This window comes from Nuphar pumila, chromosome 15 (genome assembly GCF_984573655.1).
Source record: "Nuphar pumila chromosome 15, dmNupPumi1.hap1.1, whole genome shotgun sequence".
NCBI lineage: Eukaryota > Viridiplantae > Streptophyta > Magnoliopsida > Nymphaeales > Nymphaeaceae > Nuphar > Nuphar pumila.
Genome location: NC_143263.1, coordinates 81865253 through 81881172, shown reverse-complemented (window position 1 = coordinate 81881172; position 15920 = coordinate 81865253). Strand labels below are relative to the sequence as shown.

Genomic DNA, 15920 nt, shown 5'->3' with positions numbered 1-15920 from the left:
TTTGCCTTTTTTTATGATCCCTGCCCTCCTCTTTGAGGTCACCTGCTTGTTGGTGGTGTTCTCTATCCTCCTTTTCTCTATCTTCCCAGATCACAACTCTTAACCCTTAATATAAAATGATAAAGAAAGAAAGAAAACCTGAAAAAAGCTTGAATGTTGATGACACTCTTTCTTTTTCTTTTTTCCTCTTCTTCTTTCCATAATCTGATCCATCCTTTTCTCTTTTTCACAACAGGAGAAAGAAAAGCTGAAGTTTCCAGTTAGGAAAGAGTTTTCAAATACGTGTTAAGTTTTTTGTTTTTTTGAAGCCCCTCCAAGATCAAAGAAACTAATCTGGAAGATGCCTGCACACAGGGCATCTTTCATAAGAAAGAGAATGATAAGAAGAGAAAACTCACACCCCATGAAGTCATTATGCATACGTACGCATACACTTACACACAAAGCCAAATGCTTTTAGGTCGGTTTCTGTGAGAGAAAATTAGGTCGAACAACCTTGAGAAAGTGGATTTCATGTGAAACAGCTTCTTTCTCCCAAAAAATATGAAACTCTACTTTCTTATGAAAACAGGGTTTCTACATTTAGTTCGACAGCTCCGCCACATATGGGAAAGTCAGCTCTCACTTTCAGAAGCCCACTTTCATATGAAACTGTGCATGTTTATGATATTTTGGGTTGAAACAAACGCTCCCTTAGATACCCACTACTTTGTGAATTCATCATGGTCGTTCATTTTACAGATGCCAATTAGGGGTGTCAATGGGTTTGGTTGGGTTTGACCCGAGCCTGACATGTACCAAACCTTATAGGGTCAGGGTTTGGTGATAAACAAGGTCTGATTATAATCCAGGTCAGACCCAAAGAGTCGGATTAATATGTGAAGCCTGGTATGATTTGTAAAATTTCTTACCAGACTGGGACTAAGATCTGCAATTTTTTCAATGTAAAAAAGATAAAAAATTTATAGGGTTCAAGTATGATTTCTCTTATAGTGGGTTTGATTGGACTGGATCCGGACCCGGTACCAGTATCTCAAATCAAATCAGTTCTGGTTTCACTTGAGTCCGGACTCCAAACCAAATCCGACCCATTGATACCCCTAGTGCTGCCAATGCCCTTCTTTCTGATTCCCCAAACACAACCGTATCAAAAAGACATGTTTTTCTCATCCCACCTTCTCCCCTTTTCTCTCTCATCATTCTTCTTTAGGTCTTTTCACATGGGCTCTCCCTCCCTCCTTTGCTGACTCCAACAACTAATCTCAACTCAAAACTTTTTTGCATAAATCCTGAATTAGGGTTTCTTGTTTTCCTCTCCCTTCTTTGGTACTCTTTGATTTCTTGGTCTATTGCTCTTGTTAGGGTTGTGATAATTCTGGGTTTTGGTCTCTGAATGTTGGGTTCTTGCTGATTTTGTTTTTTTCTCTTCTATAACTTCCTGAAAACTTTGGTTTTTGCGGCTTGGAGGGCTTTGATTCAAGGTTTTTGGGGCTTTATTGTGATTTTGGGGCTGTGATCTATTTTTCAATTTTGTTGGGTACTTGGTTTATTTGTTCTGCTTGGAAGGAAGAGGGTTTTTGAAATTGGGAATTGTGGTGATCGGTAACCATGATTCAGTTGTTGTATACGCTTCTGGTGGCCGAGGGAGTGGTGGTGCTGCTCCTGATCCTGAAGAACCCCATGCGGAAGCTCGTCACGATGTCCTTGGATCGGGTGAAGCGCGGCCGTGGCCCCGTCATCGTTAAGACTCTCATCGGCGTCTTGTTCGTCTTGATGGTTTCGGGTCTTCACAGCATTTTCAAGATCCAGACACGTTCGGAGGAATTCGGGACGATCACGCCCACCGATCAGATTCTTGTGGCCAGGCTTATGTTGGAAGCCTCGCTGATGGGTAATTGCCTGTTTTGATCAATCTGAGTGAGATGAATGTTAATTTGATCATGTAATTGCTCCTTTGAACTTTGTTGATTATGAATGGTTTCTGATATTCTTCATTGTTAAACTTTTTCCTTCTGAATCGCTTACAGTATTTGTTTCCTGCGACCTGAAAAGTTGGTTTTGTTTTTGAATTCTATCTCTTCAATAGCAATCCATGATATTAATGTTCTCTTTTTGTTTTCCTCAGTTAGTCAAATCGATTTTATGCATATTCACTGTTAGTAACGTTTTCACAATCTCTATAAAACGAAAATAAAGCACAGAGCTCAGGCAGGTCACTGAAAGGGATTCAGATGTTCTTCATCACATACACGTCTATCCTAACATTCACGAAGACAACAAATTGTGCATTTGTCTCGGCCAATATCCTTTGCTGTGGAGATAGCAGATCACGTCTTTGTAAAATTTCTATTCTATTTCCCACGCACAATCCACTTTCAATGACTGACACACATATGAAAATACATCTAATTTTGGCCTAATTCTTCTGATGATGATCAATTCAACCTCTGGAAAATCACTTTTTTTGTAAAATTATATGTTAGTTTAGACAAACTCATAGCAAGGAAGATCTCATGTCCGACAGGAACCACAGTTATAACATGAAGATTTTACCAAAAATGTCATCCTTTTGTCTCCGCCACCATTCTTTGCTATGGAGATAACACATCACCCATTTGTGAAATTACTTATTAGCTGGAGATGAACTCATACTTAAGCAGGAAAGACCACATTTCAATTCTAATGTCCAAGAATGTTTCTTGGATTGTTATCTTCGGTACAGGTGCCTTGACTTTATAATTTTCCTATTTCGGCTTACTCTATTGTTCCCCCACCCCCCTCTGAAACCTGAGGTGGGTATTACCAGTGCAGACAGGCTCACCCAATGGAAAAAAAAGCACTGCCCCGCTCTAGAGTGCAGTCCAGACACAGCAGAGTGATGACTCCGGGCCAGATTCCCCACCAGCAGGGTCTAGTTCTCAACTTCATGTTTATATCCTTGCTTCTTTAACCTTCTTTTGCCTATTAATATCACTTTTAAACAATCCATCCTAAAACTTTTTTTTAGGATTTTTTTCCTTAACTTTGATCTAATTCAGTAATATCCCAAAATCAGTTTTTTTTTTGTTTCCATTCATAAAACAGAAACATTAGCACTCTACTATCCCAAATATAAGTTTTGATGGAAGGGAAATTTTCATTGTTGTTTTTGTTGCTCATAACTGTGTTGTATTATATCCCTTTACTCATGCCCTGCTGATATGGATAATCACCAATAACATCAACTTTTGATAAATACAACTAGATAGAAGATTCTTCCTTAAAGAATTTTGTTGATTATAGAAGTTTGATTATTGGCTACTCTTGATGAAATGTGGAGGCATGCACGATTCATGCTTTTGTGGAAGAGAATTCTTTTCTAGTGTATTTGGTTGCCAGACCAATCATGAATTGCCATCAAAATCCAGGGAAGGTGGAGAATCCACCAGAGGCCTTATGAACAAACCAATTTTTAACTGATACTTTATGCTTGCAACTGGGCTTTATCTCTATATACACTGCTAATGACAAATCCAAAAAAATTGCTGCCTTGTATCTTGTAGTGATGTCCTGAGCTGCCATTGGCAACTTGCTGCTGATAGGTGCCAGAACTTAAAAACAACTAAAGCATGCTTACTCTTTTCTGATAATTGGCTTGCTTGACAGTGTCACTTGGCTCTCTTTGGAGTACCAAGGGAAGGAAAGTGAGGTAATTTTTGGTTCAGTAGTTTGACAGAGTATCTTTGCTGTTTGAACCATCATACATCGAGACATGCATGCAGAAACCATACTTGTTGCATGTCCTTAAATGAAAACACGAACCACTATATGGTGCATGTATTTTCTTATTTGCAATATTGACAATAAATTGTTGTCTCATGAACGTGTATGGACTACCTATATCTTAACTTTTTAGCACATCAATATGGTAAGTCTTCATATGTTAGTCATATGTTCAGCTTTTATCCAAGAGATTGAATTAAAGGCCAATTGGCAATAATTGCTTTTATCTAGTCTCAGAAATTTTCAGACTTGGGATGTATATGATGTTCATATTACTTGAGTAGGTGTCCACTAGAACCTCTGGATGTAAGTACTAAGATGATAGAATCATAGTGATTGTTCAATCACTTGCAATCAATTGTGTTCTTTTTCTTTAGTGAAATTTGCTGATAATTTCATAGCTAATTTTCTTTCTTTAAGTCAACTAAATCTTGACAAATTTGGTGCTTTTCAATCCCCCCCCAGTTGCTATGGTTTTCAAAGGACAAAATGCAATTGATTCCTCCTTTTAAGTGGTTCTTGTTTCTCCTCATTCCTGTTCCTAACTCCTCTCTCTCTCTCTCTGGGTTTGCCAATGTTTGGCACTTTCCATACATCGTGGGTGCAACATCAACAAGTTCACTCATGATCAAGTTACAACGGAAGATCTATGACCATATTATGTTATCTCTTTGATTGTTTGACTATGTTGCTTTGAAATGAAACTTATCAAGACATGTTATATTTTAGTTTTATTTATTTCATTGCAAGTCTTGATTTGTAAATTGTTGCTGATTTTTCCATCATATTTGGGCAGGATTCTCCATCTTCCTTGCATTGATGATTGACCGGATGCATCATTACATAAGGGAGTTGCGAATGATGAGAAATACTATTGAACCTTTGAAGAAGCAAGGCAGAAACTCTGGTGATGGACAGACTGGTGGACCAATAGAGATCAGTGAATTCGAGAAGGAAATATCAGACTTGAGAGAGAAGGTGAAGCACCTGGAAGCAGAATGTGAAGCAAAGGATAAGGCGGCAAAAACTGCAGAAGCAAATGTTGTAGCTTTGAAGAAACAGTCCGAGGGGTTCCTCCTTGAATATGATAGTCTTTTGGAAGATAACCAGAATCTTCGTGGCCAAGTGCAGTCACTCGAACAAGGAGCGGCCCACTCTGATGGCAAAAAGAATTCGTAGCTACTCTTTCGTTCCTTCGGCTTGTCTGTGGAACAATAAAAATTTTAGCCTGATATACGTGATTTCCACAGTTCATTAGTAGACTGCACACGAGTTATCTTAGTTTGTGTTGTAGCTTTAGCAAGGGTCATTGCTTGGTGTGACTTCTGTACTGTATCCTCTCTAGTTTGATTTGCATGTTTTCATAGCATATAATATGAGAAATCATTAATGATGCACTTACATACCATACATCTTTTCCCTGCTGGAAATGTCCAGATTTACTGTATGTTAGCATCAGCAGCAACTGAAATAGCAGTTGAGAGAAACCAAATATGGGCTGCAGTTTGGTGTTACGTCCTTTCTGTTTGTCTTTGATCATTTGCTGTAGATTTTGAATTTAATTACTTTGGGCCACATTTGCTTGCATCTCATATGATTCGAAATGACATATTCCATCTCATGTGATTAGAAATCATATCGTTTCAAATCACAGAAGGTGATTTAGAGCCACATAACTGAGTGAAATGGCTCCAAAATGTGAAGGCAACAGAGTTGGACCAGGGTTTGGACCCAATGGATATGATGCAACTTCAACCCATTGACAGCCTTAGACTGTCAGGTCTAGGTTTTGGTCTGATATAGGGATGGCAGTGGACATGGGGAAAACGGGGTCTCGTCTCGTTTGGACCGGGGATGGAGGTTAAAATCAAAAGCCATGGAGGATGGAGGCAGGGATGGACTTACTCTTGCCCCTGTCCTTCCCTTTATCTCCGTTAAAAGAATTACTATTATACAGTTATTCATATTATAAAATCTTATATATATATATATATATATATATATATATATATATATATATCACCCTAACATAAAACTCTTTCTCAAATCTTTCATATATCCTTCCTCTAACGAGTTGCTCAAGCTCCCATTTTCTCTCCTTTCCTTCATCTCATTCCTCAGTCAAAGGTGGTGACAGAGGCGAAAGGACTTGGAAAATGCCCCCCTCCCCCCATCCACTGTCATCCTTAGTCGCTGCCTCATATAGTGTTCAAGATGAACGACCTCCCAAACACAAGGTTTTTGGGATTATTTTTAACCATCCATTTTGTATGCTCTAGATGCCCTTCATCTAAAACAGTAACAAAAAATGAATGTATTGTACGACAAATATTCAAAAAACCCTACAATTTACCAAAATCTATCGATGTCTAAAATAGCAAATCTGCCGAAGTAGGCTTTTATTTTTTCATTTTTGTGTTAAGTTGGGAGATATGCTTCACTATGATAGCTATATTTGACAGTGTAAAACACAAGATGCCGCCCTCATGTAGGGGTGGGCAATGGGCTTGTCGGGCCAAGCTGACCCAGTCCGGTTTGGGTCAAGGTTTTAGGTTTGGGCTTGTTAGTTACCAAGCCAAAACCCAGTCCGTTATACATGTGGGTCGGGTCCAGGTTAGCATGCGGGCTACCAGGCTGGCCCAACCGGCCAGAGCTATTTATTACTTTTTAATAATATAAAAAATAAAAAAATTAATTATTTACATAATAACTTGGTAACTATTATTATTTACCTAATTAATTGCATTGATTCTATAAAAACTAGAAAGATAATTAGTTAAGTACATCGAATTTGTTTATTATTTATTATTTACCTAATTAGTTGGGTTTGGGCTAGGCCGGAAAAGGGCTGCTCTTCAAACCCGAGCACATTAAGAGCCCAGTCAAAGCCCAGCCGGTTAATAAATGGGTTGGGCTATCTCCGGGCTGGGCCACACACTTAAAGCCCGATGGGCCGATCTCTAAATGGTCCGGGGCAGAGCTGAGCCGGCCAGGTGTCCACTCATGCCCTCATGTGGGCTTGATTTTCAAAGATTCATAAGATGAGCAATCACTTGCTATTACTAAGTGGTTTTCTATGTCTAACATGACTCAAGACATCATTCCTATCAACCAAACTATGTTGAATACATGAGATTTGATTGAGAAGATGCAACCTAAACCTAGACATGGTTTATATCAGACTAAGGATGTAGGTGCATTTGGAACATAAAATTACTCTTTTTTAATTAGTAACGATATGGTGCTACAATTGTTCCAGCACCCACCTATTAGCAGCTATAATTTTGCATAATTTTTAAATTCTTTTGATAATCATATTCAATAAATATGATCTATATGCATATTGTAGTGGAAAACAAGTCTAAAATCATGTCAAGGTAACTTACAGGTAAGCCTTTTAAGTCTTCAAAAAAAATGAACGGTTCACAAAGTACCAAAATTTAAAGAACATTTTATTTAGAGTCAACCTTTTGCTATAATTTCAAAAATGTGGTACACTTTTCTAAAATTCTAAATATGAGCCAACTTTTCCTTAAAAGAATCAAAATAGGAACCTTTGGTCAACGTCTATCATCAAAAACGTGATTCTTTTTCAGTTTCCTGTATTATCCCTTCAAAATTGAAAAACACTCATTCATCTCCATAAAAAAAAAAGTTAACAGTTTAAACTCTTAATAATGAAAGTTACTATTGTAATTTCACTTGAGTTAAAGGCCAATAATAAATCTAGGTTTTTTTTTGACAGTTTTCAAGGAATAAAAGCTATATTGGAAATTTGAGAAACCTGAGGCTGTATTTAAAATTAGAGGAAAAGCTTGGTTGCTAAATAAATTTTTTTATTAAATTTAAAGGTCTTGTTTTAAATTCCCAAAACCATGATCCAACGCGTGATTCTTATCAAAGTAAGTATTGCCCAATACGTCTTATGATTGAGAAGATGCAGCCATAACACCCAAGCACCGTATCGTTATTCTCTTGTAATTCGGTTTTATGAAATATATGGAATTACTTGTTAACCATAGTTACTAGTGAGAAGTGGGCTACGAGCATGCGTGAAGCTTGAAGCGAGAAGCAAGTCTTCAAGAAATGCTTGGATGATGGAAGCATCTAAGAAGAACAAAAATAAGTAAGAAACAATAAAAATGTAGTTCAAGATTGTGTTCTTAACTGGGTTCTTGTTTTCCTCTTCTTTGGTACTTTTTTTTTTTAATTTCTGAGTCTATTGCTCTTGGTGGGGTTTTGGTAATTCTGGGTTTCGGTTGCTGAAATTGGAGTTCTTGCTGTTTTTCTTTTCTGTTCTTCTGTTTCCAGAAAACTTGGGTTTTCGCGGATGGGGTGGCTTCGATTTAAGGGTTTGGGTTTTGTGGTGATTTTGGGGCTGTGATTTGGAATCCCAACTTTGTTGGGTATTTGGTGCATTTGAAGGGAGTGGATTTCTTTTCGTCGATTCGAACCGGGAATTGGGTGATTGGCTGCCATGATTCGGTTGCTGTATAGTTTTTTGTTGGCCGAGGGGGTGGTGGTGTTGCTCCTGATCCTTAAGAATCCCATGAAGAAGCCCGTCTCGATGTGCTTGGATGTGGTGAAGCGCAGTCGCGGCCCTGTTGTCGTTAAGACTCTTTTCGGCGTGTTCTTCATCTTGATGGTTTCGAGCATTCACAGCATTTTCAAGATTCGGAGGCGTTCGGCGGAACCTGGGGCTATCGCATCCATCGATCAGGTTCTTGTGAGCAAGCTTATGCTGGAAGCATCGCTGATGGGTAATCGCCTGTCATTTTCTTTTTGATCAATTTGATCGAGGTGGATGCTAATTTGGTCGTGTAATTACTGTTTGGCTTTTGTTGATTTTGAATGGTTTCTCTGATCCTTCATTGTTGTTTTTTTTCTTTATGAATTGAGAGCCTGTTTCTCCTGCAATGCGATCCCCCTTGATTGTATTATTAATGTATTCGGGGTTTTGTTTTGATTGATCTCATGCCATGTACGATTGTAACTTGATTTGTTTTTTAATATTATCTTTTCGATAGCTATCCATGATGTTGATGTTATTTCTTTATTCTTTTCCCCAGTTAGTCCAGTTTTACGTAGATTCATTACGTTTTACTAATGTTTCAATGATCTCTATAAAGCAAAAGTAAATCATAGAGAGGCCACTGAAACATGCTTTTTCTTTTTCCCTAGGCATGCACATATTGATATATGAAAATGCATATGAGCCTCATTCTTTATTTGGATAGGCTCAATCCTTTTATTTAGTAATGGATTGAGCTGAGATTAATTGTGAGTGGTGGAACATACAGGGAATCAGAATCACTGGATTGCAAGTCATCCATTGCTTTGAATTCGAATTTGATCTCCTTGCATACCTCACAAGGAGCAGCCAGTTCAGGACACCATTTGCTAGCTTCACATATAACTTCATTATCTTCACAAGCAAGATCACGTCCCTCATTACGAGGAGCTTGTACACATGCTTCTAGATCTATCCAATTTGCTACTGCACCATTTGCATTACCCCAAGGGTGTCCCAAAGTTCCTCCATTGAACTGCAGTATGGAATCATCCCCAAATGTCTCGGTTAGGGCAGGCATATGTCAAACGTGAATATCCCCGTGGCTTCTTTGTCTCATACATGTCTTCCCCAACTGGAAGCAATTCACACAGTGAAGGCTAAATGTAAATTGATGTATTTGCTCCAACATTCACAAATAAAAAGAAATTATGAGTTTGTCTTGGCCACCATTTGTGGGAGGAGTGTGGAGCTTGTTTTCAACGTGAATATAAATCCCTAATTTCTGCGGATCCAACTAGTAGACTCCTTGTTATATTCAACAACACTAGTAGACTCCTATTTAAAGGAGGCAATCCGACTCTTGTATTGTATCTTAATCAATAAAGAAGAAGGCTCAGTGCGGTCGTGGACGTAGACAATTCTTGCCGAACCACGTAAAATCTTTGTTCTTCGTGTGTGGCTGTTTTCTCCTTTTGCTTTTTCCCATGTTTATTTCTTCGATCCATTGGTAGTTCGAAGCATCGTTCCCTAACACCATCCTTTGCTATGGAGATAGCAAATTACTCTTTTGTCAAGTTATTGTTAGTCTGAATTGATCTCATGCTTAATCAAGAAAGAGCTCATATAAATTCTAATGTCCAAGAATGTTTCTTGGATTGTTATCTTCTGATACTGGTGTCTTGACCTTATAATTTTCCTATTCTGGCTTTGAGTCTAATTCTTGGCTTCATGTTTATATCAATGCTTCTTCAACCTTTTATTGCTTACTAATTATCACTTTTAAAATTGCTATCTTAAAGCAAATTTATTTTTTCTAGGATTCTTTACCTTAATTTTGATCTAACTTAGCCATAAATATCATTCCAAAATTAGCCTTTTTTTCTTTTCATGTGTCCATGCGTATAACAGAAATTTTTTGGGTTAAAAAATCCAACCAGAAAATATATAGCAAAATACATTTAGCAGGAACAGGATATTTCATTGGTGTATTCCAATGCAATTTACAAAAGATAAGCTATTGACAACTGGCTCTCTTAAATTATACTCTTTGCAATATGTATGCTTTCATCGAATATGTTCCTACCAATGTGCTAGACAGAAACTATCTACATTGTGAGTAATGAATCTGATGTGCATCTGGTGGCTTGGTCATGTGTTTTGGATTGAATTAGCTTTAGGTGAATGGATATGTAACTTTGCTTTTCAAATAATATTTTTCTTAAGTTATTTACCATCAAGGGGAATATCTTCCTGTTTCATCTAATTGGTGATTGTCCATTTTTTGGGATGACTAAGGAAATGTTGCCAAATGCTCTGTCAAATTTTTCATTTAACTGAAGTACACTCTGGGCGGGGACTAAAACAGAATGGAAAAAACTTTAATATCAGTGTAGAAAAATAGTATTCCATTTAATAATTATTCAGTGACATGATCTTCTTTGTCTGTTTCAATGGATACTGCAGTTGGATGTCTTCTCTATTATTAATGAAGAACCTAAGATGCAAAACATTCTTTGAGTCTGCTAACTTGAAATATAGTTGATTAGACAAATCCGACCAAGTCAGTTGAGGTTATTAGGATCTGCTTAAGTGTAGTTATCAACTCCTAATCACCTTCAATTTAATGTTTGATGTTTCAATGAGAGGTGAAAAGATCATTGCGCCATCTGTTCAACCAACAAGATTTACAATGATGTTTTCTATAAAATATTATTCAAAATAACTTATTTATAAAAATATCTTTCAGAAAAAGATGCTTCATATGATATAAAATGTTTATGCTTCAAAGCAGAGTTACTAGAAGCTTCTTAGATAGGTGGGAAACTTACTTCCCGGAAAATCGCCTCAGAAGTGTGATACTCTTCTCTTCCGAAACTTGATGGGAATCTCGATTCTCTCACGCTTCTCCTATGCTTTCCACATGCTTCATATATTCTTCTTATATGTTTTCTCACTCTATTTTTCATGTTTTTATGTGTGTTTTTTTCGCTTCCTACTCACTTCCATGTGTTTTCTCTAAATTGGCAATCATCATTTTTAGATTTTGTTAAAAAATTAATTCTTATACTAAAAAATCATGATTTTTTTTTCAATGAGAGGTGAAAAGATCATTATGCCATCTGTTCAACCTATAAGATTTCCAATGATGTTTTCTATAAATATTATTCAAAATAACTTTTTTATAAAAATATCTTTTAGAAAAAGATGCTTTATATGATATAAAATGTTTATGCTCCAAAGTGGACTTACCGGAAGCTTCTTGGATAGGTGGGAAACCTGCTTCCCGGAAACTCGCCTCGGAAGTGTGATACTCCTCCCTTCCGAAACTTGATGGAAATTTCAATTCTCCCATGCTTCTCCGATCCTTTCCACATGCTTCATATATTCTTTCTTATATATTTTCTCACTCTATTTTTCTTGTTTTTTATGTGTTTTCTTTCGCTTCTTACTCACTTCCATGTGCTTTCTCTAAATTGGCAATCATCATTTTTAGATTTTGTTAAAAAATTAATTCTTATACTAAAAAAATCATGAAATTTAATAAGTCACTTTTATTTTAGTTTTTATTTTTATTTCATTTTGATTCTCATTCAATTCTTATATTTTGCTTATTTTTTTATTCCTCGATTCTTGCTTCCTGTACATTTTAAAGTGCTTCGCTTCTCACTTCCGCTTCCCTTATCGTTTCCCGCTTCCGGTTCTTAGTCTGGCAGCCTTGCTCCAAAGTGCCAACAGATATTCTCCTCTCATTGAAAATCATGTTGTCTCCAGAAATATGAGGAGCACACCAAAGATGGATGCTATTTTTGCATCGGGTTTACGTACAAAAATGATAATTCTGTTACTTCCCTTGCTAACTCGAGGAGTTGGTACCATGACTTTTGATATGAAATATTAAAGGAAAACAACTATATGAAAATGGATAAGAACAAAAAAACTAATCGATCTGTTTTGCCTAGTAATGACACATCATAGGCAGATCCCACTGTTTGGCTGTGCACCATATGATTCTCCACCTATAATGATTGGCGCTGGTGGAAATCATCAAGGAGATCCTTATCATTGAATTTGTTTGGCATTCATGAAACCAGTTATGTTTTACCTTGTTCACTGCATTACCTTTGTATTGGTTCTTGCAATAAGGTGTAATGAAAGCAAGAGGAATACAACAGAGCCACCAAGGGCATACAATGATCAGAAGAGAGTGCACAAGCACAAGTCCACAAAGGGACAATATACAAAATGAATGACAAATACAAAAGATCACAAAAACCACCAATGGGCATACACAAAAGAACACAAACACATAAAAAATAATAGATCTTTATTGAGAGAAAATGCTTAGAAAAACATTAATCAAATAGGTACAAGTGATCTCTTTTTATACACAAAGTGAGAGGCTTAAGGGAGCCCAATATGGCTGTTGGGAGCCCCCTAAGGCTATAAATATAGCTGTTGGGAAGCTCCCAACCACTATAAGGGATTTTGACTAAAAGACCCTCAATCCTAAATTATATGACAAAAATAGGAAAAATAAAAAGAAAAGCGAAAAAGGCAAATCTGCCCCTAATAGGCAGTATCTATTACATATTTACATAATGACCAAAATGCCCCTAGAGGGCATAGCCCACATTTCTCCCTAAGAAGGTGAAGCAAACAATTGTTTCCTTGGTACTTTGGTTGAGATCCTCCACCATTTTGATCGTGAATGCAACTTTAAGGGGTTCCAAGGCAGCTAATCCCTGAACCACCCTCTTAGGTACTGTTACCTTTTGCCACCTCATCTAGTGAGCTAAGGGTGACCCAATCACCACTCCATAGGAAATAATTGATTTGTGATTCAATATGGTTCAAATCATTTCTTGGTGCATAAGAGCTTGATGTATAGGAAATGGGGATGATCAACAGTATCAATTTGGTAAAAGTGACAGCCAGGCAAGCTTAGGTGTCTATCTTCCAAGAACAAAGCGTGTAATGATGCTTTCCTCTAGTCCATCCAAAATGGTGTTCTTGATGATCCTGTGCATAAAGTTATTTCGAGATATTTGCATGGAAGAATGCCATATTTACAACTGAATAACTTGGGAAAAGTGAACGAGTGAGTGAGAGAGTGTGTGTGTGTGTGTGAGTTTTCCAAAACATTTCATGTCGTATTTGCTCATGTCTGTGTCGCATCATATCGCTTTCACACCTTGGTGCCATGGATAATCACCAATAACAAATATTTTGACAAAGACAACCTGAAAGAATTTTGTTAATTGTGTCAGTTTGATTATTGGCTACTCATGATGACATGTGGAGGGGTGCATGATTCATGATTTTGTGGAAGAGGAATCTTTGTAGTGTATTTAGTTGTGAAACCATTGGATGGATTGCCATCAACACCCACAGAAGGTGCAGAGTTCACTGGCGGCCCTTATGCACAGACCAACTTCACCTGATGCTTCATGCTTGCTGCTGGGCTTTATTCCATATGCATTGTTAATGAAAATCCTAATACTTGTTGTATCTTGTATCCTATAGTCAGGCCCACCTGGCACAGATGAACTGCCATTGGCAACTTGGTGCTGATAGGGGTCCTCTCTGATGTTGTCAGCAATAGGCCATGCTTGACTGTGTCATTTTGGCTGTCATAGAGACCCAAGGGATGGAAAGTGTGAGGTCATCTTTGGTTACTTTGAGTCTTTGACAGAACAAGCTTGCTGTTTGAACTTTGAACCATTGTATATTTAGACATGCTCACATAAGCCATGTTTATTGCAAATGGGTAAAAGATGACCTTTCCTTATGCAATGCTACCAATAAATTGTGCCTTGTCAATGTGTGCATTTCCTACATCTTAACTTTTTAGCACATCAATATTGTAACCGTATCTTAGTCTTACATTCACCTTCTATCCAAGAGATTGAATTCGATTCCAATTGGCAATAATTGCTTTTATGTTGTCTCAGAAAAATTTCTGGCTTGGGACGTTTGTCATGTTCCCATTACTTGAGAAAGCTGGTGCTAGATGCTCTGGATCCAAGTACTATAATGTTAAATCATAGGGTTTGTTCAGGTATTTACAATCAATCATGTTGTTCAAGTTTTATTTAGTGAATGCTGCTGATAATTTCATAACCGATCTTCTAAGATGACTAAATCTCGTAACATCTAAAGAAGATCCCATGGTAGCAAAAAGGGAAAGCTAGAAAGATACTTTTTTGTTGTCAAATGCACTGTGCACGGTTATGGATGACATTGTTTGCAATTATGATTCCAATAGTTATTCTTGTACTTATACCATGACCATGACTAAAGATAAAGTTGGGAAGACTTGGCGAGGAAATGGATGACTGTTATTTGCATTGAAAACTTGTCGAGATATGTTTTAGTTGTTTTCTTTTATTTATTGCATTGCAGGTCTCATGTTTTGCAAATTGTTGCTGATTTTCCCGAGTGCTATGCATCATTTTGATACAAGTAGATTCAGTGAACAATCGTTGCCATTTGCTGCTAATTCTCATTATTGATATCAATCTGACCTCTTTATTATACTTGGGCAGGATTCTCCATCTTTCTTGCATTGATAATTGACCGGATGCACCATTATATGAGGGGATTACAGAAGACTGGTGGACCAATAGAGAACAGTGAAGTGAAGAAGGAAATCTCAGCTTTGAGAGAGAAGGTAAAGCACCTCGAAGCGGAATGTGAGGCAAAGGTCAAGGAGGCAAAAACTGCAGAAGCAATTGCTGTAACTTGGGAGAGACATGTAGCTTTGAAGGGACAATCTGAGGGTAGGGAAATCTCAGATTTGAGAGAGAAGGTGAAGCATCTGGAAGCAGATTTTGAGGCAAAGGACAAGGCAACAAAAACTGCAGAAGCAAATGCTGGAGCTTTGAAGAAACAGTTTGAGGGGTTCCTCCTTGAATATGATCGTCTTTTGGAAGACAACCAGAATCTTCGTAGTCAGCTACAATCATTTGAACGAAGAGCATCTTACTCTGATAGTAAAAAGAATTTGTAGCAACTCTGTTATTCCTTCATCTTGTGTGAGAACGGCAAAATGGGGCAAATGAGACACCATTCTTTCACCAATGTGAGAACGATTCTCATTTGGGACCAAGCAAACGTGCCTAATATGCGTCTATTTATATATTGAATAAGTTGGCCAACTATTTAAATGGACTAAATTCTAAAATTTGATGCAGTAATCATTTCTAGATTTTAAGATGGCTATTTAGACATAGAAGTAATTCCAGCCAATGAACGAATAGCAACTTACTGTCACGAATATGATGTCCTCTGTTATTCTAGAACTGCAAATTTACATGTTAGTATCAACATTGTGTCAAGTTTATATGTCTAACATGCAACTTACATTCCATGCAAGTGAGAAATTTATTTATCCTTGTACATTTTTTTTTGCATTTTGTGATGTGGAAAAGAAATTAATTGATTATAAATATATCTCGATGAAAAGTGGTAGCTGCCTACCACCAGCTTACCGCAAGTGAATGGTGCTTTTGTGTTGTTTTTTGCAAATCTGACCCTGCGGATGCGTTTGGCATGGTCAATTTTGCTAGGAAACCATACTTGGATAATGTTTTTTGATAAAAATCATGATTTTTAAGCCTTGAATATTTATGTACATCTTATACCG

At 37.3% G+C, this 15920-nt stretch overlaps 2 protein-coding genes across 2 annotated transcripts; both read left to right on the top strand.

Annotated features, from left to right (window-relative positions):
* Positions 1–1124: 1124 nt before the first annotated feature.
* LOC149815776 (uncharacterized) lies at positions 1125–5168 on the top strand. The gene is made up of 2 exons (XM_089989067.1): positions 1125–1891; positions 4559–5168. The coding sequence occupies exons 1-2, from the start codon at positions 1609–1611 to the stop codon at positions 4939–4941; spliced, it is 666 nt and encodes a 221-aa protein (XP_089845193.1). The 5' UTR covers positions 1125–1608; the 3' UTR covers positions 4942–5168.
* A 2621-nt stretch (positions 5169–7789) lies between these two features.
* On the top strand, positions 7790–15435 carry LOC149815775 (uncharacterized). The gene is made up of 3 exons (XM_089989275.1): positions 7790–7888; positions 8074–8522; positions 14821–15435. The coding sequence occupies exons 2-3, from the start codon at positions 8240–8242 to the stop codon at positions 15282–15284; spliced, it is 747 nt and encodes a 248-aa protein (XP_089845401.1). The 5' UTR covers positions 7790–7888; positions 8074–8239; the 3' UTR covers positions 15285–15435.
* Positions 15436–15920: the final 485 nt, after the last annotated feature.

What these genes read in the sequence shown, in the direction of transcription:
- LOC149815776 (XM_089989067.1), top strand. Translation starts at nt 1,609, where the DNA reads ATGATTCAGTTGTTGTATACGCTTCTGGTGGCCGAGGGAGTGGTGGTG. An exon ending in GTTGGAAGCCTCGCTGATGG is followed by an intron (nt 1,892 to 4,558) that starts GTAATTGCCTGT and finishes ATATTTGGGCAG; the next exon opens with GATTCTCCATCTTCCTTGCA.
- LOC149815775 (XM_089989275.1), top strand. Translation starts at nt 8,240, where the DNA reads ATGATTCGGTTGCTGTATAGTTTTTTGTTGGCCGAGGGGGTGGTGGTG. An exon ending in GCTGGAAGCATCGCTGATGG is followed by an intron (nt 8,523 to 14,820) that starts GTAATCGCCTGT and finishes ATACTTGGGCAG; the next exon opens with GATTCTCCATCTTTCTTGCA.